Raw genomic sequence first — 23826 nt, forward strand, 5'->3', positions numbered from 1 at the left:
ACAGGCATTACTCATATCAATTTCTTTCAAGCTTTACAAATCCATCTATATCATACAGTTTTTACAAAATGCTTTTATTCTTCTTAGCCTTGCTCATATTTATATCATAGTCTAATCTTCTAACTGGTAGTTCTTACATCTGATATTCAGCTCCAATTAATTTCCCAACATACAAATTTTCAATATTTTTAACTTATTTTCTAAATCATCTTAATGTTTATAATCATCTTCATATGCTTTGGCCTAATCTATTCTATGGTCATTCCTTTAATTTATAATCTACTGCCCATTTTAATGTCTTTTCTTTATATCCTTTCTATCCAAATGGTTTTTTGAAAAGAAATAATTTCATTCTATCTTTTATACCTAAAGAGCTCTCGGTGGCTTCAATCGACAATCCAACATTTTATGTAAGGTAACAAATAACTTCGATTTGAAATATATAACCCATTATGTACATAATATCACTATTTATATACCTCTGTCATTTTTACATAACAATTAACTGTATCATTTTACAATAAAAATTTCTAATTGAAAAAAAATTTCCATAAGGACAGAAAAAGACAAAAATATTAACTCCCACTTAGCAAACATATATTTGGAAGTAGCTTACTTTACTTATTTTACTTACTACATTCTTTTTTTGCTGCTCTTTGATAAAATTTAAGTTCTGAAAATAATGGGCCATTTTCTTGATATTCCTATAAAAGAACAATTGATTTTATTAGAAAAAAATGTTAAAGATGGAATTGGTATTTCAAATGTGAAAATACAAGCATACATATATAATAAATAATAGTACCTGAATCACAAAAATCTCAAGATTTTCTCACTAAATAAAGAATCTCATTTTTAACACTTTGTAATGCTATCACTATACAGTCTTACACATTAAAACAGTCTTCTTATGGAAAGAACTTACTAAAAACACTGAGAACTGTACACATACACAGACACTCACGTGTACTAACATGCATAACAGGGTGGATACACTGCAAACTACCTTGGTGGTTCATTCGTACATGATACTTTTACTGAATTTCTCCTATATTTTATTAATCATATTAGGCACAGGGGACACAAACACAAATAAAACCTCATTCCTGCCATTATGGACTTCACTGTCTAGAACAGAGAGGAAAAGAGAAGGAGAAGACAGATACCTAGATAAGATACAAGGATGATAAATGTCAATGAAGAAGAACAAAATTCTATAAAGTCTTTAAATTTTTATAATGTAAAAATATATAATAATGTTTGTTGTGTTGATCATAAAATCATGAAGACTAAGATGAAAAACATTTTTATAAAAATGAACTAAAGCAGAAAATAAAAAAGTCAAATGTATGTGAAACATAAATTTAAGAGCAATACTTACAACTTTTATTACATGTCTTGCATCTTTATCTGGTTTATTTGTGGGGAAAGCTGCAAAAAAAAGACAGTGAGGAAAAAAAATGGTTGTTTCCAATTCCTGATTGCTTACTATGTCCCAGACACTGTGCTAAGAACCTCTTATGGAACCACTTCTGTTTTATACGAGATCCTTATTTTTTTTTTTATACGAGATCCTTTTTTATACGAGATCCTTCTTAAGGTTTAACAAGTTGTATAATCTGCTTATACTGGGGACTGAAATTCAAACCTGACACCATAGCCTACACTCTTTACCATAAACCATATTCAAATATTCAAACACGGAAACCAGTAGATTACATTAATCATATAGATCCAAATGTAGGGGAAACGTTTTTCTAGACATACAGCATTAAACCCCAAAATGATATACTGTATAATCTATTCACTCCATTTTTCTAAACTAAAATTTATGATAATTTAGAAGTGAAAACTGATTCATTTTAAGTAGAAACTTCAAAACAACTTTTACTTGGTGAAATTCTAAAGTAAATCAAGTTTGAAAGAGAATAAAGCCTTTAAAAAGAATCATCTCCTGAACCTAGCAATCAACTATTCCTAAATTAAAGAGTATGTATCTCATTATATAAGCTCATTTCAATTTCAAGTTATCTTACTTCATTTTATTACCATCTGCATTTTAGATATAGTAATCCAACTTATGAGAAGTTCACTGTTGAAATTCTTAAACCAAATCAATCATTTCATCTACATTATCTAAATTATTAAAAGATTATTTTGTTTTCAAATCTTGATAAGAGAAGTTGACATGTATATTTATTTGTATTGTGAAGGTTTAGAATTTTGTCATTCATCTATTTACTCTTCATTGATCCCTTTATTCATTCAACTAACAAATATTTATTTATTAAGAGGCTAGCATATTAGGAAAATAAAGGAAAAAAGGTCAAACTAGTATTAAAAACTTAGATTGAGAATAAGATTAAATTTTTCAAGTGAATTTTCAGTGTATTTACCAAAATGCTATGTCCTCTCCTTACTACTAACATTTTTCCCTTTTTCCTATCACTTTGTCTTTTATCTATTGTATTACATATTAGATGCAAAAAGTGTTATAAATTTACTAAAGTATATAAATTCTCTCACAATTAAGCCAACTCATGCACAATTTTCTTAATCAATCTCCAAAAACTTTTATGTTAGCAATGTTATTAGTCAGTTGAAGAAATTACTTCAGTTTTAGTTAATCTTAAACTGTGAACCCAGACCTCTTCAGAGTAAGAAAGAAACTAAACCTATTTACATCAATTAAACTTTTCTCTTCATCTTTATGCACATAAAAGTCATTTCATTTTCACCCATGCGGTAGTCCCAAGGGAATGACAGGAAGAATGAATTATCCATACCTAGGAAACAAAATACTGAAGAAAGTCTATAAAGGGGTCCAGTCCTGGTACAGAAGAAAGGATGAGGAAACCCCTTCCTCCTCCCACCCTATGGCAAACTATTTTTACCAGTATGGTACCCAAGCCTGGAGAGAAATAATCCTGCGCTAACCCTGGTCCACTCAATACAGTAATTGACACTAGGCAATGGTCTTTGCTTCCTGAGATAGAAGCAAAGAAACTCCCTGCTTCTCTTCTGAAAGCAAGTGGCCAGAACAGCAGAACATAAACATAAAAGCACAAAAGGAAAATGAGAGTTTCAATTCGATATGTAACTTATTACATTGCAAGTGGGGGAAAAGATACCCAACCAGGCCAGTGTCTTACTCTTTGCTGATTTCAATCTGTATACCTTTACCACTCCATAATCTGAATCTTCTCTTTCATATGATTTTACATGAACATAATCATGTGTTGACATACACTTGAAGCATCCCCACACTTGTCATTTGATAGCTATACAATATTCTCTATAAACTTCCAAGTCAGATTATGTTGGAGGGCCTAAATTCAAAATCAATTCACCAGAAAGCTCATGGAGATGGACAGTGAACAAATAAATTGTCCTAGTGATCAAGGAGGTCTCATTACAATAATCAGTTAATTAATTAAACAATTCTACTGTAAACCAAAACACATTCTAGGTAGTGAAATTAAATAATGACAGAAAACAAAGTATCTGCTTTCATAGTCTAGCGGAGAAATCAGACATTCATCAAATACTCATACAAAAGTGTAAAACTAATTAACATAAGTGTTACAGGGAAAGGAAGATGGCACAATGAGGTAGATAGTATAATTTAACTTATATAAAAAGGAATGCTTGTACAAGCATAATTGAAGAGGTAGTAGAGGGCCAGATGAAAATCTAGCTAAGAATTTCTGTCCATAGAAAGTTTTAAAAGCTTGAGGTGTCGTTTAGGACACGAAACACATAATTAGATTTGCATCCTCAACAGATCAATACACTAGTCTGGAGAACAGACTGAAGGGGAATCAGAGTAGATACACACAGATCAGTAAGGATTTAATTTTGATAGATTAGAAAAGAGAGGACTGTAGGTTGGATTCAAGTATCAATGGCAGATAAAGAAAAGTAAGCAGATTCCAGAGATTTCACAAAGTGAAACTGATAGGACTTGATCATGGAGGGAAGATAAATAGTTTGGTAGGTTACAGCTGACAGAGCTATTGGAAGTTGAGAAGAATGATCAAGCATGGACAGTGATAGTATTGAAAGCAGTCACCTAACAACAAAGAAACAAAGATACATAAAGCAAAAATCAGGATAAATATAAGGGAAAATTTTTTTAAATGTAATCATAGTGAGAAATATTAATGCTTCTCTGAGAAAGTTTTATCAAGTGCAGAAAAGATAAGAATAGGAGCATGTTGAATGATGTCATTAATAATTTAAATATAGTAGATTTCTATTTATATTAATTTATATTAATCTTTTATCTTCTTTGTGAATTGTAACTTTTATTGTTAAAAATATTCATCTTTGTTTCATTTAAAAATAAATAAAATTTAATAAAAAAAAAAGTAGTTTCACATCCTCATTTAAATTTCTGAAGAGGTATCTGATGACCTGAAAAGGGATGCATTGTACACATACATGGTATTTGCCTTCCTAGCATCTCTTTTCTATCCATTGGGACTTTCTCTGATTTTTCTTTTGAGGAGCCCAACCTCAAACTATCTATCTAGACCTAGTAGGGCTGCGATCATAGTGTATCCTCCCTTCCATTCCAGAGTTGGGCACAGGACCGAGCCTCGCGATCTGGAATGTACAAGCCCACTGGCCACCGTAACTAGTTCAGAAGGAGCAAGGTGCTCAACTAGGTAGAAAAGTCTTCCCTAACAGTTGATGTAACGAAGTAACATAAGACAGATGATAAACTTTAAGGATACCAAAATCTTAGAAATATCAGTGATCATTTTTTTCTGGTAAATGGAAAATAAAGCCTGAAAATAAAATCCAGAACTGAGAAAACTAGGGTTAAGGCAGGGCGAGAGAAAGAGCCCCAGTGACATTGCATAAGCCCTGGAGTCACTCATACCTAAAGCCCAAAAAGTCCTGTACTTCTCACTTACAAGAGTTAATAAGTCTCCCTTTTGATTAAATTCATTTGAGATTCTGAAATTGGCAACCAGAGACTTACACAAACTACAACAATTGAGTGTCCCATATGTAAGATTATTTTAAAGGTACTGTGTCATAGTTTAACGGGCAGTGTCAGGCATTACATATAAAGTAGATCTTACATAAACAAAAATAACAATTCATGAGGAAGATAATTATGAACTTTCAAACATCTAATAGAGACTTAGGGTTTCTCAGATGGTGCTAACGGTAAAAAAGCTGCTTGCCAAAGCAGGAGATATAAGAGACACGGGTTCAATCCCTGGGTCAGAAAGATTCCCTGGAGGCAGGCATGGCCACTCACTCGCTCCAGTATTCTTGCCTGGAGAATTCCAAGGACAGAGGAGCCTGGTGGGCCACAGTCCATAGGGTTACAAAGTGTCGGACACTACTGAAGCAACTTAGCAGCACACACAGTGGAGACTTAATATACATATATAAAATGATGATGTACATTGTAATCAATAACATCTTTGATTTTTTTAAAATGTCAATAATAATAATAAATTTGAGTAGACTAAACTCACCAGCTAAAGAAAGAAACTTTAAGGTTGTTAAAAAAACAAATAAATGTATACTATTTATAAGACAACTAAAACCTAGTGATACAGAGAAACAAAATAAAAAGATAAGAAACTAATTAGCCAAAATTAGCTTAAAGCAAGCTGGAAAAATCATGGAAGATTTTAATACAATTTCATAAGGTATAGGCAACCAGCAAAAATAAACTGAAACTACAATTAACAGTTTTTATCTAAAGGCCACATAAAAAAAAAGAATATATTTTCTTTTCAACCTGACATAAAACATTTTTTTAACTGCCCATACTTTTACCAAGAAAGCAGGCTTCATCACCAATCAAAAGACAGGGTGATTGAATGGATAAAAAAATAAAAAGGACCCAATTATATGACATCTACAAGAGATTTGTTTCTGATGCAAAGACACACAAGATTGAAAGTGAAGGGGTGGAAAAAGATGTTCTATGCAAATGGAAGCCAAAAGAAAGCAAGGGAAACTACACTTATGTCAAGCAAAATATATTTTAAACCAAAAACTATAACAAGAAACAAGTAAGATCATTATATAACGATAAAGGGATCACTTCATCAAGAGGATATCACAATTGTAAATGTCTATGTACCCAAGATAGGTGAACCTAAATATATAAAGCAAATATTAACAGATCTAAAGGGGGGAATAGCAATAAAATAGTATAGGGCTTCAATATCCTACTTTCAACAATGGATAGACCATCCAGATAGGAAATCAATGGGGAAATAATGGATGTAAACTAAACATTATATAAGAGAAGTCTAATAGACATACACAGAAGAGTCCAACAACAGCAGCAGAATACATTCTTCTTAAGTACACAGGGAAGATATTTTCAGGCTAGATCATGTTAGGTGATGAAGCAAGTTGTAACAAATGTGAGAAAAATGAAATCATATAAAGTATTACCAAGTGCTTTTTTGGACCACAATGATACAAAACTACATATCAATTACAAGAGAAAAACTGGCAAATTCACAAATATATGGAAACTGGAACAATATACGCTTGAACAATCACTGGCTCAAAGAAGAACTTTTCAAAAATCAAGAAATAACTTGAGACAAATGGAAATGGACACAAAACATATCACTACTTGTGGGTTACAGTAAAAATAGCTCTAAGAAGGAATTTCGTAACAATAAAGTTTTATACTATGAAAAATCCAATATATACTCTAACTTTACACATCAAAGAACTAGAAAAAGGAAGCTCAACATTAGTAGAACAAGGAAATAAAGACCAGAATGGAAATAAATGAAACAGAACTAGAAAGACAATAGAAAAGATCAATTCAGACAAAGACTACAAAGAAAATTACAGACCAGTATCTCTGATGAACATACATGCAAAAATACTCATTTCAATGCTCAAATTGAATTCAACAGTACATTAAAGAATCATACACCATGATCAAGTGGGATTTATTTTGGGGATCCAAGGATGGTTCAATATGCAAATCAATTAACATGATAAACTACAATAACAAAATGAAGGATAGAAATCTTAAGATCATTTTAATAGATGCAGAAAAACCACTTGACAAAATTCAAAATCCTTTCAGGATCAAAAATTCTCAAAACTGAGTAATGAAAGAACATACCCAAACCTAACAAAGGCTAATTATGAGAAACCCACATCCAGCATCATACCCAAGTAAAAAGCTGAAAGCTTTTCCCTTAAGATCAGGAACAAGACAAGGATCCCCACTCTTGCAACTTGTATTCAACATAGTACTGAAAGTCCTAGCCAGAGAATTCAGGCAATAAAAAGAAATAAAAGACATCCAAATTGGGAAGAAAGAAAGTAAAATTATCTGTTTGTAGATGACATCTATGGAGAAAATCCTTATGACTCCAGCATACAAACAATAGTATCAAAAAGAATCCATTACTTAGGAGTAAATTTAACCAAGGATATGATAACTATGTACACAGAGGACTTTATAACATTGATGAAAGAAAACACAATGAATGGAAAGATATTATATGCTCATGGATCAAAAGAATTAATAGTGTTAAAATTTGCAAACCAGTCAAACAATATACAGATTCAATGTAATCTCTACCAAAATTCCAGTGGTATTTTTCATAGAAATTGTTTTAAAATCTACATGGAACCACAAAACATCCTGAATAGTCAAGTATACAGAGCAAGAAAAACAAAGCTGGAAGCATCACATTCCCTGATTTCAAACTAGATTACAAAGCTGTAATAATCAAAACAGGATGGTATTGGCATTAAAGCAGACACGAATCAATGGTACCAAACAGACAGCCCAGAAATAAACCTATAAATTCAAGGTCAATTAATTGACAATGAAGTAAAGAATATACAATGGGGAAAAGACAGGCTCTTCAGTAAATGGTGCTAGGAACACTAGATAGCCACATGCAAAACAATTAAACTGGACCCCTATGTTATCCTGTACACAAAAATCAATTCAGAATGGATTTAAAGACTTGTGAGTAAGACCTAAAATCATACAAGATCTAGAAGAAAACATAGCAGGTAGGTCCCTTCATATTTGTCTTGGTAATGACTCTTTTGGATCTAACACCAAAAACAAAGGCAATAAAAGCAAAAATATTTACACATGTGGGACTAACTATAAAACTAAAAACTTCTGCATAGCAAAGGAAACCATCAACAAAATGAGAAGGCAACCTATGGAATAAGAAAATATTTGCAAATCACATATCCAATATCAAAATATACAAAAATGATACAACTCAACAGCAAAAAAAGATAAATAATCCAATTTTTAAATGAATAAAGGCTATTTTTAGTAGATTTTTTCCAAAGAAAACATTCAAATGGCAATAGGTACATGAAACTGCTCACCATACCTGATTACCAGGGAAATGCAAATTAAACCATGAGATATTACCTCACACCTGTTAGCATGGCTATTATCAAAAAGACAGGTAGTAACAAATGCTGGTGAGGATGTAGAGAAAATGAAACCCTTTGAAGGAATATAAACTTGTATAACCACTATGGAAAACAGTGTGGAGGTTCTTCAAAAAATTAAAAATAGAACCAGTATGTGATCTAGCAATTCCACTTCTGGATGTATTCAAAGGAAACAAAAGCTGGTTTGAAACAGTTATATAATGTATGATTTCAACTATATGCCATTCTGAAACAGGGGGCAAAGGGATAAATAAATAGAACACAGGAGAAACTTCAGGCAGAGAAACTACTCTGCATGATACTATAATGGTCAATACATGACATCATGCATTTGTCAAAACCCATAAAACTGTACTATATAAGTGAACACTAATATAAATGATGGACTTTAGTTAATAAATTAACTAATACTAACTAATTTTGTAATAAATTAACAAAACCACCACACTAATTCAAGACATCAATGCCAAAATTATACAAAACTGGGGACTATCTGATAAAGACTTCAAAGAAACTATAATAAAAATGTTCTAGGAAGTAACAGCAAACACTTTTGGAATAAATGGAAAGACAGACTAGTGTAGCAAAGACATAGAATATACAAAGAAAAAATTAAATAACACTTTTAGAACTGAAAAATACAATAACCAAACCAAAATTTTTTAAACTCATGATTGGGTTCAATATGATCACGGAGATGACATGTGAGTCACTGAATTTGATGATGGATCAATAAAAATATACCAACCTGAAAAACAGCAAAGTAGAACATGAAAAAACTGAACAGAATCTCAGGCAAATAACAGAACATTTAACAAATCTTCATGATACTGCAGTTACTGAAGAAGAAAAGTAAAGAGTGTGGTGCAGAAAAATATTTGATGAATAATGGCTGAAATGTCTCAAATTTTACAGATACATAAACCTACAGTTCAGTGAATCCTCCACTGGAATAAACCCAAATAAATCGATGCCCGGACACATACACACAAACCGCTGAAAACTAAAAGAAAAACCTTGAAAGGAGCTAGAGTAAAACAGTAAGTTAGTTACAAGGTAAAATGACTCATATTACTGTGAATTTCTCATCAGAAACCCTGAAGACCTGAAGGAAGAGTCACAACCTATTTGAAGTGCTGAAAATAACAGTCAATCCAATATCCAGCAAAAATATTTTTCTGGAATTAAAGTTAAATAAAGACATCCTCAAGTTAGGAGTACTAAGAGTAGCCATAGTCAGCAGATCTGCTATATAAGAATTGCTAAACAAAGATATTCAAAAAAGAAAAGAAAATCATACAAGGAAATGTGGACTACCAAGAATAAAAGAGAAAAAATAGTAAATATTGGGAAAATGCAATGGATTATTCCTTTCTTCAGTTAAAATGTATTTCATAGTTGAAGCAAAAATTATAATATGGTCTGGAGGAATTTAAATTAGTCTAGATGTAATATATAAGACAACTACAACATATCAAAATGTGTGCGGTTCTGCCAAAGAAGGACTTAGAAATAAATTTAGCACTGAATACTTTTACTACAAAAGAAAGATTCAAATAAGTAAGTTTCCATCTGACGGAACCAAGGAAAGAACAAACCAAACCCAAAGCAAATGGAAGAAAGGAGATTAAAACAGAAATCAGTGAAACTGAAAACAGAAAAATATAGTAAAGCCACAAAACCAAGAGCTGTTTCTTTGAAATGACCAATAAAATGATATCAAGACTAACAAAAGAGAAAACAAAGAGAAAAAATGATCCTATACTAGGAATGAAAACGGAATGTCTCTACAGAAATTAGTATTAAAAGTATAATAAACAAATATTATGAACAACTCTATAGACAGAAACTTGACAACTTAGATGAAATGAAACAACTGCTTAAAAATCACAAACTACTAAAAGTTACCTGAAATGAAACAACCAACCAAACAAGTCCCAGGTGAAATCAAGTTCTAAAACAAACAAACATTGTTCAGAAAAAAAGGTATCTCCAACTCCAGATGGCTTCACTATAGAATTCTACCAAACACATGGAAAAGAAGTAACATCAATTCTGTATACTCTTTTCCAAAAAGCAAAAATGGAGGGAATAATTCACAACTCATTTTATGAAGCCAGCATTACCCATAAAGCCAAAACCAGACATAGTAGAGGGGGAAAAAAAGTATAAAGAAAGAAACAAAAAGAAAACTACTCAGACCAATAGCCTCCTCTCATGTTGAGGCAAAAGAAAAAATAAAATAAAATAAATAAGAAATTAATGTCACCTACCATATTAAGAATGTAAAAAAACCCAAATGATCACATCAATTGATGCAGAAAAAGTATTTGACAAAATCTGATATCCATTCAAGATAAAAACTCTCCGAATAGTAAAGGACAGCTTCCTCAACTTGAAAAAGAATATCTAGAAACAACATATAGCTAGTATCATTATAAATGATGAGAGGCTGAATGTTTTCTCCCTTAAACTGGGAACAGTCAAGGATGCCCACTCTCACCATTCCTACTCAATAAAGTGCTGGAAGTCCTAGCTAGTGCAAAACATCAGGAAACAAAAAGTACAGAGAGTGGAAAAGAAGAAATAAAGAGGTCCCTACTCCCAGATGATATGATTAACTACAGAGAAAATTTCCAAAGAATCTGAAAAAAAAAAAATCCTAGAACTAATAAGCAGGTTTACCAAGATGAGGTCAACAAGCAAAAATCAATTTGTGTTTTTATACGCTAATAATGCACAACTGGAAAACAAAATTACAAAAGCAGTATCATTTTCAATAGCACTAAACATTTCAAAAGAAAAGAGAAAAACATATACACCTACATTACATTACATTACATGTACAGGATTGATATGCTAGAAGCCAAAACAGTGATGAAAGAAATCAAAGACCTACAGAAATGGAGAAAGATACTGTATTTGTGAATTGAAGACTCAACATATCTTCAATGTCAACTCTCCAAAATTTTGTCTCTGACAAAAGAGGGGCAAAAATATTATTGAAAACAAATACACAATATACAACTCTGGCAGAAAATGTAAAAAAGGAAAACAGCAGACTTCAAGTGGGAAGTGAACTTCAAATAAACACAATTTGAATACATAGAAACTGTGGAGACAGAATGCAGGTTATAAGAGAGTAACAAAGCTAGCAAGATGATATTGGTATTTATTTTCACCATTATGTCCAAGACTATGGCATATAAAAATTCTGATTTTTTAAAATTTACTAAATCACCACACACAAAATGAGTTCTCATACAATTAGGGGGAAAAATCATATTCTGGATAATGCTATTAAATCCCCTCCAAATATAAACTCTTGTTAATTGCATATTCAACTTTCAGTTCAGTTCAGTTCAGTCGCTCAGTCGCGTCCGACTCTTTGCAACCCCATGAACCACAGCACGCCAGGCCTCCCTGTCCATCACCAAATCCCGGAGTCTACCCAAACTCATGTCCATTGAGTCGGTGATGCCATCCAACCATCTCATCCTCTGTTGTCCCCTTCTCCTCCTGCCCTCAACCTTTCCCAGCATCAGGGTCTTTTCAAATGAGTCAGCTCTTCGCATCAGGTGGCCAAAGTATTGGAGTTTCAGCTTCAGCATCAGTCCTTCCAATGAATACCTAGGACTGATCTCCTTCAGGATCGACTGGTTGGATCTCCTTGCAGTCCAAGTGACTCTCAAGAGTCTTCAACACCACAGTTCAAAAGCATCAATTCTTCAGCACTCAGTTTTCTTTATAGTCCAACTCTCACATCCATACATGACCACTGGAAAAACCATAGCCTTGACTAGATGGACCTTTGTTGGTAAAGTAATGTCTCTTCTTTTTAATATGCTACCTAGGTTGGTCATAACTTTCCTTCCAAGGAGTAAGTGTCTTTAATTTCATGGCTGCATTCACCATCTGCAGTGATATTGGAGCCCAGAAAAATAGTCAGCCACTGTTTCCCCACCTATTTGCCATGAAGTGATGGGACCAGATGCCATGATCTTAGTTTTCTGAATGTTGAGCTTTAAGCCAACTTTTTCAATCTCCTCTTTCACTTTCATCAAGAAGCTTAGTTCTTCTTCACTTTCTGCCATAAAGGTGATGTCATCTGCATATCTGAGGTTATTGATATTTCTCCTGGCCATCTTGATTCCATCTTGTGCTTCTTCCAGCCCAGCGCTTCTCATGATGTACTCTGCATGTAAGTGAAATAAGCAGGGTGACAATATACAGCCTTGACGTACTCCTTTTCCTATTTGGAACCAGTCTGTTGTTCCATGTCCAGTTCTAACTGTTGCTTCCTGACCTGCATACAGGTTTCTCAAGAGGCAGGTCAGGTGGGCTGGTACTCCCATCTCTTTCAGAATTTTCCACAGTTTATTGTGATCCACACAGTCAAAGGCTTTGGCATAGTAAATAAAGCAGAAATGGATGTTTTTCTGGAATTCTCTTGCTTTTTTGATGATCCAGTGGATGTTGGCAATTTGATCTCTGGTTCCTCTGCCTTTTGTAAAACCAGCTTGAACATCTGGAAGTTCACGGTTCATGTATTGCTGAAGCCTGGCTTGGAGAATTTTGAGCATTACTTTACTAGCGTGTGAGATGAGTGCAACTGTGCGGTAGTTGAGCATTCTTTGGCATTGTCTTTCTTTGGGAGCTTTACTATTCAACTTTGGAGCTTACTAATTATTACAATATAATCAGTTATCTTCAAACTCTTTTAGTAATGAAATGTTTCTTTTCAGCCTGATAAAAAGATTAGAACAAAGCAGAATGCTCAGGTTGAAACATGGGTGGAGGGACCAGAGACCCTACTCCTTTTACCTGTATACTTGGGTTCCATAGAGACCAGTATGAAGACCTAACAGGTGACTGATTAGTCATTTCCTGACTTTGTTTATAATACCTCTAGTTATATTTGTAACATGATCGTCTTGAATATCTGCTAGATCTTTTTTCTTTTGTCTTTTCTCTAAGAAAAAAACAACAACACTAGCAATCTGGCCATATCAAATTCTATCGTTTTATTTTCACTTGGTTTTATTAATCTTTTGCCATTATATAATGTCCTTGTCTAGTTCTCGTAATGATATTTTACTGTAGAACATAAGATAATTTTTTAAAATGCTCATCTTACTCTTTTGCTTCTACATGCATGAAAAACCTTATTCTTTATTATCCTAATATTTTATTGTTTTCAGGTATTTCTCTTTTGGCAAGTAGTTATGGGGTTTTGGTCAATGGTATTTTTTAATAGATTTCAGACAGTTTTTTATCAAGTGTGGTAACTGGCAATTGTGTTGCAGTCCATGGGGTCACAAAGAGTCGGACACAACTGAGCGACTGAGCTGAACTGTACTGAACTGATTATAAAACAATTATGATATGAGGACAAGATTGTTGGACAGCATCACCAACTCAATGAACATGAGTTTAAGAAACCTCTGGAAGATGGGAAAGGACAGGGAAGCCTGGCATGCTGCAGTCCATGGAGTCTACAAAGAGTCGGACACAACTGAACAGAAAATAACAAGTTATAATACAATAATCTGCAAATTTATATTATTGTTATTCTTTTTTGCGCCCCTTCACTAATTATTAACTGGCTGTGGTATATATTACACATTTTATTTTATCTTATAATAGACTATCTTTCAATCCATTTATTTCTCACTCCACACTGATACACTCTAATTCAGATGTTTTCATTATTATTAACTAAATACATTTTGGGCTTGCCTGACAAGTTGATATATAACAACTTTTCTGTTTAACTCTTAATCCTGTAAGTCCTAACCACAGTTCTTGAATCTATTTTAGAAATGCAAGATGTATTATAAAATTATGTCCATAACTCCAGTTTTCACTCAACTTTTTACTTTGTATCATCAATCTTTTCTCAATATTGTAATTCATTTATCTCTTGAAGTCTTATTCACTTACATATTTTCAAGTCTACTTTATCTTTAGTAATCTGTTATAAAATCATTTCAGATTTCCTAAATCCTCAAATATTTCCTTCTCTCTTAAGAGGAACTCAGTTCGGCCAAATAGAATACTGGAATGATAACCATATTTCTCTTAGCTCTCTTTCTATTGTCAGTTTATGAATTAAGGGCTGAAGTAGTTATTGAACTCCCTTCCTGAAATTATGTATTTTAAGTTTAAAAAGCTACTATGTAAAAGTTTTGGCCCTACTCTCACTTTTTGAAACACTTACTAATATTCATGATGAAATTAGGTTTCAAATAAGGGAAATCTTCCTTATATCATTCCACATGGTCTCTATTTTGCAAGTCTTTACATTTTCATATCATATTCTTATTATTCAAAAACATACAACATAAACAGATAATAGAACCATTACGTTTTTCTTCTTGATGATCCCTTTACATCATTTTTCTGTGGCTTAGATTTATTTTGCTTGCTTATTAATAGCAGAACTCTTTGTTCAGCTGGATCAATTCTTTCCTTAAAGCCTTTATCCATGTTCTAGTCTCTCTCACTATATTTCAGGATCTCACAGATTCTCAGGGTCAGAAGGAACTTAAAGGTCCTTCCCCAACCAAAAACCTCTTATTTTTAACATAGATTCCATAACGCTTTCAATTTACACTAAACTAGTTAATTTCAGAACATCTGTACTTGTTCAAATGTTTTCTGCTAGAATGAAAATTCTGGTATGATGGAAGTCTTACAGCTTTTTTTCTTCCCCTTTTCATCATACAACAACTGTCTGTTAGATATGCAACTTTGTTTGGCTTTCTTTTCATTTGTCTTGAAGTGTATTGTGTGGGGATTGTTCAGTGGGTTTTACTACTTTTCCTTCTACCATCCTCGTAACACTTTGTAAGACAGAAGGTTTACATAACTAATATTTCATCCTCAACTGTAATACAGTACTCACATTTGATACTGGAAATCTATGTCAGAAGTGTAACACATAATCTTTTAATAGAAACATGATGAAATGTAATGAAGAGCATTTTTCTTCACATTCTCCAGTAATTGAAATTAATAACTCTCTATCACCAAAAGTGCTCAATAACATGCCCTCTAATGTAATATTATACTTTGTTCCTTCTTTTCCTTGCTATGTATATACTCACAAGAAAAAAGTATCAAAGCATGAAACTAGCATTATCTAATAAATATCACTTCTCTATTAAAAACACATAAAGATTTACCTGTACATGAAATGTTATAGTTTTTTCATAGAATCATCTATGGGTACATGATAACTATTACTGTATAGTAATATCATGACCGAATAAATTTTTTAAAATTATTCTTTTAAATATTTTGGTATATGAACAAATTCTATAAAGAAACATATTCTTTATCAACATTTCACTTATCCAAGTATTTGGGTTTTTTTTATTTTCTTAAAAGACTTAGTTTTCTAAATAGTATATCTTTAAATTATTACTCAGTGGAAAAAAGACATGCCAAAAACAATTCAATATTTGTAAAAATATCTATTTTCACATGATGCTTATTAAAGTCTGTCATAGGGATTTAAAGAGGCTTCTTTTGATCTCCTTGTTGCTTATTACCCTCAAAACAAATGCATAATATCCCCATAAACTCGACATACTTATTTTTTAAAAAGCAGAAAAATCTAATCTTTCCCATCAGTTTGTATGCACTACTGACTGATTATTCTCACTTTTTTTTTTCATAAAAATATTGTTTGTTCTAGGTACATTTTTAGTATATGTATTTTTTCCTGTTCTTAACATTAGATTTACTATAAATATCAGATGTACTTTCACAGATTTTGTAAAAATATTAAAAACATATCACAAATGCTCTACACCTCAAGTTGTCAATCTGAACGAAAATGACACTATTACCAGCACCAGCGCTAACGTATTTCTTAAATTAGCTGCCAATACCATCAATTAGATATTTCAGTTATTTTAGAAATGAGCATCACACAGGCATGTCATTTGTCACTATTTTCTCTGGCTAGTAATAAATTCACAGTGTTCTTTGACAAAAGACACCAACCAGGAGAGCAGAGAGACCCGAGTTCAAATGGAGATGGAAGACAATTAGACAAATTACTTAACATTCCTAGGCCTCAAAACTGCCTTGTCAAGCTGCTGGGAGAATTAAATGAAATAATCCATATGAAGCATTTAACACAGAGCTTGGCACACACTGAGTAAAAGATTCTATCGGTAGTGGATGAGGATGAAGATTTCCTAAAAAAGGTTTCAGAAACTATGCCTGGCAGCACGCCCCAGACACATATGACTCATCTGCTAGTCTTCACCAGGGATTCTTGCTTTCATTCCTTTTCACTGCTCTGTGTCCTGTGCTCACGGCCTCCACAGTGAGGCTTTGGTTAACATCACCTCTGTGAATTTCATTAGGTGGCCTTCAGAACAGCTACAATGGATGCTAAGCCTTCCATGAGCCTCTTTCACACATGTTGTAGCTTCCGATTGCTCTTGCTTGATATAAATTTGCGGGAAGCTGCCTTTACTCCACACTAAGCATAGGAGAGAAAAATGGCCAGTGTCTCTGGGGAATAATTAACAAAAGACAGTTTGTTTCATCTTCATGATAAAATACAGCATTCCTATTAAAAGGCAAATTCATCATTCCCAAAAGTTAAATAGAATGGCACTTTAAAAGTAATTCCAGCTGATTAAATTTAGGGTTCTGAAAAAAAAAATTAATTCATGAATATACTCTGAATCTTTCATTTGATTTTAAAATGTATAAATGTTCATTTAACTTTGAGCCCTTGCCTTTCAGTGTTCTATTCTGAGCTAGTCAAACAAGTGGTAGCAGGCATGCTGGGCTCAATAATACTGCCTCTCATATTTAAATACTCTTTTTCACTTGGATTGCAAATTAAAGACAGTCTCCTGAACACTGACACATTTTCAATGATTGATTTTGCAAAACGTGTTGATTTTTCCTACACTGTTTTGCCTCTGTGTGTGTCAACTTTGGCCTTCTTTTCTTGCTCCTTTGCAGCACTGCTGTCTCTTTGAAGCCATTGTCTGTCTGATATTAAAAATGTACATTAAACCTCTCGACTAATTACACAGAAAATTCCTGATCTCAAATATAAAACACCCATGCCCAGAAACTATAACAAAAGCTTCTGACTATGTATAAAACTCTTAATCAAATCTTTCATTCACTTGGATTAAAAGAAATACCAACAATTTATTTTCCATTAAAGTTGTGTTTATATTCTTTGAAAAGTAGATTCTAAAAATACATTTACATGCCTATAAGTCAATCCATTTAACATTAAACCCCATCTATTTTCTCCACAAAAGTTTATACTTGCTGTTAAGTCTACTTCAATTAAGGGCTACTCTGTAGAATTGTTTCATTCTAAACACAAAACTGTTTAATCTTAATATAATGTCCATTTTTTTAAACTCTCTCTGCACTGTGCATTAGCAAAGTAGACTCCCTCAATAAATCCTATAATCTATGGATTAAGTACATGGCTTCTTATATTTAAAAAACATACTTGAAAAGAAGATGAACAGAAACTTATACCCCTCAAGCTCCCCAAGACAAATAAAATAATGCCTCTAACTCTAAAAAGACAGAACCCTACATACATGCCACATATTACAGTACCAACAGCACAAAATTTCATCTCAGATAAGCCAACTGTTGGGAAAATTATTTTTCCCCAACAGACTAGTTTTAATTTAACCAATCATTTTTTAAGCTGTTATATATTGGGCCTTGTTGAAGCACTCTTGAGAGAAGGCCTACAAGGAGTTTATAATCTAATACTGGTGGAGGGTAAACAGTATACAAATGGCAATCATAAGAAACAAGATAAGCGCTTCGAAAGAACATATTACAGGAAGGAACAAAGAGCAAGCAAGCAAAGTTGTGGCTACTCCCCTGCTTGCCTCGTTAGCATGTTAGAATTTTCATAAGGCCTATTGGCCACCATTAGTTTCCACCAGTGATCCCAGCAACAGACTCCCCTAGCTCTCAGTCTACTGAACCTATGGACTCTGCTCAATTCGGCTGCTGTTCGCCTTTCTGTAAGACCAACTCGCCTCTGTCCCTAGTTGTTCATCTCATGCAGTCACCAACTGCAGTAAATGCATCACATGCCACCACACGACTATTTTAGGAAACCCTGCAGTGTACCAACTGGCTAGGGCAACCCTGGGTATGAAATTTTAGTTGCCTGAAAACGATGTTTCCAAAGGAAGGATGAGAGGAGGAGGACAAGGGAAGTAGCCATACTCCTCTTAAATGGCCACGATACCTAAGCAAAGCAAGTTGGAGTAAGGTCTGCATATGAGCCAAAGCTTAGAATTTCATTGCTTTTGTTGGCTCATGTCACTTCTTTAATTAATGTCACTTTCTCTGGTTTAATATCAGAGCAAGTGACAAGAGTGCTTCTGGATGAATTGTGTTTTCTGAGGACTGTATGGCATACTCTCCCGCAGTCTGACGGAGGGACGTGCCAGCTTTACTTGGCAGTTACAATGCACCAGCTTTAGTTTTAGTAGTTTAATTTGTGGCAGTTATATGTTTTGAATACGTTGAAGTATTCACAATGGTCTCATGGAATCTGCTCCATAGATAAAGTTTACACAGTGGAAAAGAAAAAGCAATGGCTATAAGGCGATTACAAAAAGCTTCTCTTGGCCACAGCTGGTCTTATAGGCATTCTTGTAAATTTAAGAGCATTTAGAGAATACGATTAAAGTGATCACAAGAAATGATGCCCTTTTTTTTTATTTTTGCCCAGTTCTGTAGCTGGTGTGAGACGATCATAAGGAATATGATATTTAGAACTCAATTTTATGCAAAATCCATTATTCAAGAAGTGAAGTTTATATACATGATAGACATGCAATGAAATAAATGTTAGAATAGGAAGCTTTGTTACTTATGCATTAAGTTGGTTCTAACGTTTTGGTAAACTAACTTTTTATTGATATAAAATTCAAAAAAAATTCTGCATTTAGAGAAAGGACTAAACTTTTCCCTTTATTAAAGATCTTTCTGTTTCAGACTAAAATAATCGGAAGGTTTTTAATTTGGAGTTTTTCCTTCATCTCCTTTATACACTTTTGTGAAGCCTCATCAGCTCATGGTGAGAGCTGCCACCAAGGAGTTCTTCCAAACTTTACCTGCCCTTTCTAAATTTAGGGTTCTTTACTGCAGCAGGTTGAAGATCTGGCTTTGAATGCACCTGGCTCTGCTGGAGAACAGAAATATTCATCTCCACTGAATGCATGCTGCTTAAGTGCTGGAGGCACTTGCAGGAGAGTAACTCTCATTGGAAACTTCATTACAATACTTTTCTCTTCCCTACATGAAGTAGTAATTCTCATTCACCAAAGATAGAATTTTGCTTGACACTGCCACAGGAGCTCCTGTTTGACTTTCAAAATTAATCAACCTCTAAGCTGGAGTAGAAATGGCATGTCCTTTAACCTTAAGCACAAAAAGCTCTCAACAGACTGCAGTTTTTATATCCCTGGATGGGAGTTTGGGCCCCTGATACTTAAACTTGATGCACATACTGGGTTTCTGGCATGCTTTTGCCCATACCCATCTGCTTGGCTGGCACTGTGCCCATTCAGAAGGTGTGATGCCAGTTTCAATAGGGCATAGGTGCCAATCAAAGATGGGCTTGGAGGGGCAGCATGCAGAACGCAGCAAAAGTCAGCTCTTCTGCCAGAAGATCCTCCTGTTATCATATAATGCCAATGAAGGGCCACATGCCTCATTGCCTAGGATCACACTGCATCTGTAGATGTTTCTGGCCTTCAATGGATATCTTTCTATGAATCTTTTCCTTCAAGTATTACTTGATTGGAGATGTTAAAGGAAAGTCTTCCTGACTAAATGAAGTCAGGATGACTTTCTTTTTCCCTTTTAAAAGAAACAATGGAAATCTTCAAAAATTTTCTTGAAATAATTGCTGAGTTTTATGTCCTTCCTCTTAAAATGCCCTTTCAAGTAGAAAACTGCATAATGTACTCAGTTCATGTAATAGAGTTATAAGGGACAAACATTCTGAAGATGCACGAATTGCAAAATCAAGTATGTAAGCAGTATAAGGTCCATGAACATTTTTGAATCATTGTTAAGTGAGGAGGGTGAACAAATTTTCATCATCCAAATAGCTAATTTCTAGTGAATACTCCTATTTAGAGCTTTAGAGTTTCTTAATTTTCTTCTCATTTATTCTATAAACATAGATATTCCTGTTTCTTAAAAGAAGACTACTTCCTACTCTTCTTCCATACCTAAAGAAAAAAAAGCCTAAAACACTTCAGAAGCTAAACTCCATTCATATTTCATAAGGAAGCTAGACGCTCCTGAAAGTTGAGTTTTGTTTTGTTTTTTTTTACTGTGTGGCAATAGAGGTGAACTCATTTCATGAAGAAGAAACTTCCCTATAGTGATAGGCTTCAAATTTAAAAACCTTGACCACTGAAACCATTGTAAGATAGTAACAGGTGCAGTGGAAGAGGCATAACGCACAAATTATTGAAGAACAGAGCAGTTTGTAAATCTTCCCTTAAGGCAAAAGAGTTTGACAGTAGAATGCTGAACATGAAGACCCATAATATAAAATATGTTTAAAAGATCGGATACTTACAAAAACAAAAAAGACAAGCAAAGACTAAGCAAACCTTAGGAGGATGCTTCCTTTTTATACAAAGAATCCAAACTTTTGCAGGTATTTAGATTTCTTAGCTGGTAAGTAAATGAACACTGTGCTTTTAAAATTCAAAATTAACAGCCAATGGCCAGCACATACAAAATTAAAATAAAACTTCTAGGAACTTTAAATTCTTATGAAAGGTACAACACGTTTATTAAATTCACAAAATCCCAAGCAATCTCTTCATCTGTTGAGATTATACCAACTGCTGCTGCTGCTAAGTCACTTCAGTCATGTCCGACTCTGTGTGACCTCATAGACGACAGCCTACCAGGCTCCCCCGTCCCTGGGATTCTCCAGGCAAGAACACTGGAGTGGGTTGCCATTTCCTTCTCCGATGCATGAAAGTGAAAAGTGAAAGTGAAGTCGCTCAGTCATGTCCGACTCTTCACAACCCCATGGACTGCAGCCTACCAGGCTCCTCCATCCATGGGATTTTCCAGGCAAGAGTACTGGAGTGGGGTGCCGTTGCCTTCTCCGGATTATACCAACTATTACATTTTAAACCTTCAGCTTGGAACTAATTTATCTTATATATGACAGTTTCTAGAACAAGTTATCCTTATTTCATGTTTATTTCCTTCTTCTCACCCCCAGGGTATCATCCGCAAAATTTCCTAGTAACTATTCTGGTGGGAGGAGAAGGCAATGGCACCCCACTCCAGTACTCTTGCCTGGAAAATCCCATAGACGGAGGAGCCTGGTAGACTGCGGTCCATGGGGTCGCTAATAGTTGGGACACAACTGAGTGACTTCACTTTCACTTTTCACTTTCATGCATTGGAGAAGGAAATGACAACCCACTCCAGTGTTCTTTCCTGGAGAATCCCAGGGATGGTGGAGCCTGGTGGGCTTCCATCTATGGGGTCGAGCAGAGTCGGACATGACTGAAGCGACTTAGCAGTAGCAGCAGCAGCATGGTGGTGGGGCCACAATGTTGCATTGTGTTAGGTCAGATTAACTGCTTATCTCAAAGTCTTCTCTATAAAACACTGCCAAAATAACATCTAACACAGCAATATATTATGAAGCAATACATGTTTTAGTAACTTTATTTTGTTGCTAGCATTATCATTAGGCTCTTCAGAACATTACTCTTCATACCTTAAAAACCAATCCATTCTAGCTGACTAGAAAGTTGTTCTCGTTCAGTCACTAAGTCATGTCTGACTCTTTGTGACCCCTCTGGACTGTGTAGCCTGCTAGGCTCCTCTGTCCATGGGATCTCTTAGCCAAGAACACTGGAGTGGGCTGCCATTTCCCTCTCCAGGGGATCTTCCCCACCCAGGGATCAAACCAGCATCTCCCACACTGGAAGGCAGATTCTTTACCACTGAGCCACCAAACAATACAATAAATAAAAACCACACATAAAAATTTTTTTCTATTTAGATAAAGGTCTATTTCTTCATCGATAATTGAGTTAAACTTTGACAATATCTACAACTCCCAGTTACTCTATCTTCTCTCTGCCCTGCCCAACAAAGATTTCTTCTGTTTCTAAAGAACAAAATTGAGCTAATCTGAGAGGATTACCCAAGAAATGTATGGCAGTCACCTGAACTCTAAACATTTATCCATGAATAAATGATTGGTCTTAATGCTTCAAGAATTAATCTTAGTTATAATAACATTATTTATAAAATATAATGCTCTTGATTTACTGTCAATAAAAGCATATATAGATTTTATAGTTAATTTGTCTCAAGTTTTTATGACTAAGAGTGTTATATTTAAGATAACAGGCTGGAGTTAAGGGTGACATCTATAATTATGTGGGGGAAAAAAGAAAACTGGCTTGTGTGGGTTTAGTAGCCCAACTTCAGTCTCAATCTCTGAGGCAAATAACTGGTAAACATATAGCCTGTGCTTAATATTCCAAAGATGCTAAATGGTCATGGCTATGCTCAAATTCTAAAAAATAAAACTTCTACAGATAAAGCATTCTATCATTTGTTACTTCCTCCTCCAGGGGATCTTCCCAAACCAGGGGTCAAACCCACCTCTCCTGCATTGGTAGGCAGATTCTTTACCATTGAGCCACCTGGGAAAGCTGTCTAAGAAGACTTTAAAGTAATTTGGCTAAAGTTTATTATCTATAATTCTGTTTTTCTAGATTTTTTATTAATTCTGAAACATAGTACCTTTCATATCTGAAACATAAGATACAGTTTATGTGAGAATTTTCACTATGTCATCATGGCTACTACTGTAAATTGAAATGGGAAAAACATACACTTTGGCAAGTAAAATGCCATAGACTTCCACTGACATTCTCTGTTTCTCAGTTTCACCATATTTAGTAGCTAAGCCCATCACAGTCCCTGGGAGGACAAATGGAAAAACCCTCCCATACATGTCTTAGTCACCATGCTAATCTGAGCACCAGACACCAAATTTAGAGTTCAGCTATCACTGAGAATGGGAAGTTCTAAATAAATAAATCAATTACAGTGAATTGCTTATCAAGTTCCAAGTTCTTTAAAAGTATTACCTTAATCATTGCAAGTATTATTACCTCAATCCTAGAGAACAGAAACAAAGATTCCTGAATAGATGAAAGTTACTCATTTCGCAAAAGGCTCAGCTCAAAACCTTAAAGCTGTGATTTATGAAATTCTCCAGTTTGCTTGGTTCTGTTATTCCTAGCACTAAAGTAAAATTCAAACTCTTAGTTCTGTCTCCTGAAGTTT

The 23826-nt window shown here is 34.2% G+C and overlaps 1 protein-coding gene across 5 annotated transcripts in view; it reads right to left on the minus strand.

Moving 5' to 3' along the window:
- Nucleotides 1–23826, minus strand: part of VRK2 (VRK serine/threonine kinase 2) — a 100757-nt gene that overhangs the window by 67900 nt on the left and 9031 nt on the right. For 4 of the 5 annotated variants that reach the window (XM_043917946.1, XM_043917945.1, XM_043917947.1 and 1 more), the window contains exons 3-4: nt 1382–1431; nt 635–704 (exon numbers count right to left, since the gene is read on the minus strand). In XM_043917946.1, the coding sequence (XP_043773881.1) occupies nt 635–704; nt 1382–1431 (120 nt within the window). Of the gene's footprint in view, nt 1–634; nt 705–1381; nt 1432–6130; nt 6144–23826 lie in introns of those variants that run through there. The other variant, XM_043917949.1, reaches the window with a different exon arrangement.

This window comes from Cervus elaphus, chromosome 11, assembly GCF_910594005.1.
Source record: "Cervus elaphus chromosome 11, mCerEla1.1, whole genome shotgun sequence".
Classification (NCBI taxonomy): Eukaryota; Metazoa; Chordata; class Mammalia; order Artiodactyla; family Cervidae; genus Cervus; species Cervus elaphus.